A 466-nucleotide genomic window follows, 5' to 3' on the forward strand; every position below is an offset into this window, starting at 1 on the left:
TTTTTCCATCACTCATTCCTGTCAGTATCCTTTTCTTGATGCTAAAGATCAAGCCCAAGGTCTGGCTGATGATAGGAGTGCTTGCACCTCTGAGGCCCATCCTTAGCTCTCTCTTTTGTAAAAGTAAAGCAAAGCTGGCCATGGTGCTGCACACCTTTAATCCCAGCTCCTACTGGAGGTTCTAAATCTGTAACTCTAGTATTAGGGAATATAGTTTAAGGTGTGTTACATTTTTTATGCTGTGAAATGTTTGTTTAATGATGCAAAGATGTATTGCCTTTTTTTTAAATGTTGCATTTATTTAACTCTTTAAAACTGTGCTACTGCCGGGCGGTGGTGGCACACGCCTTTAATCCCAGCACTCCAGAGGCAGAGGCAGGCGGATCTCTCTGAGTTCGAGACCAGCCTGGTCTACAAGAGCTAGTTCCAGGACAGGCTTCAAAGCCACAGAGAAACCCTGTCTCGA

At 44.2% G+C, this 466-nt stretch overlaps 1 protein-coding gene across 1 annotated transcript in view; it reads right to left on the minus strand.

The window, feature by feature from the left end:
- Positions 1-466, minus strand: part of Spata21 (spermatogenesis associated 21) — a 24063-nt gene that overhangs the window by 12913 nt on the left and 10684 nt on the right. The window contains exon 7 of the mRNA XM_013348355.1: positions 174-181. Coding sequence (XP_013203809.1) covers positions 174-181 — 8 coding nt within the window. The remainder of the gene's footprint in view (positions 1-173; positions 182-466) is intronic.

The sequence above is a fragment of the Microtus ochrogaster genome, chromosome 10, assembly GCF_000317375.1.
Source record: "Microtus ochrogaster isolate Prairie Vole_2 chromosome 10, MicOch1.0, whole genome shotgun sequence".
In the NCBI taxonomy this organism is placed as follows: Eukaryota; Metazoa; Chordata; class Mammalia; order Rodentia; family Cricetidae; genus Microtus; species Microtus ochrogaster.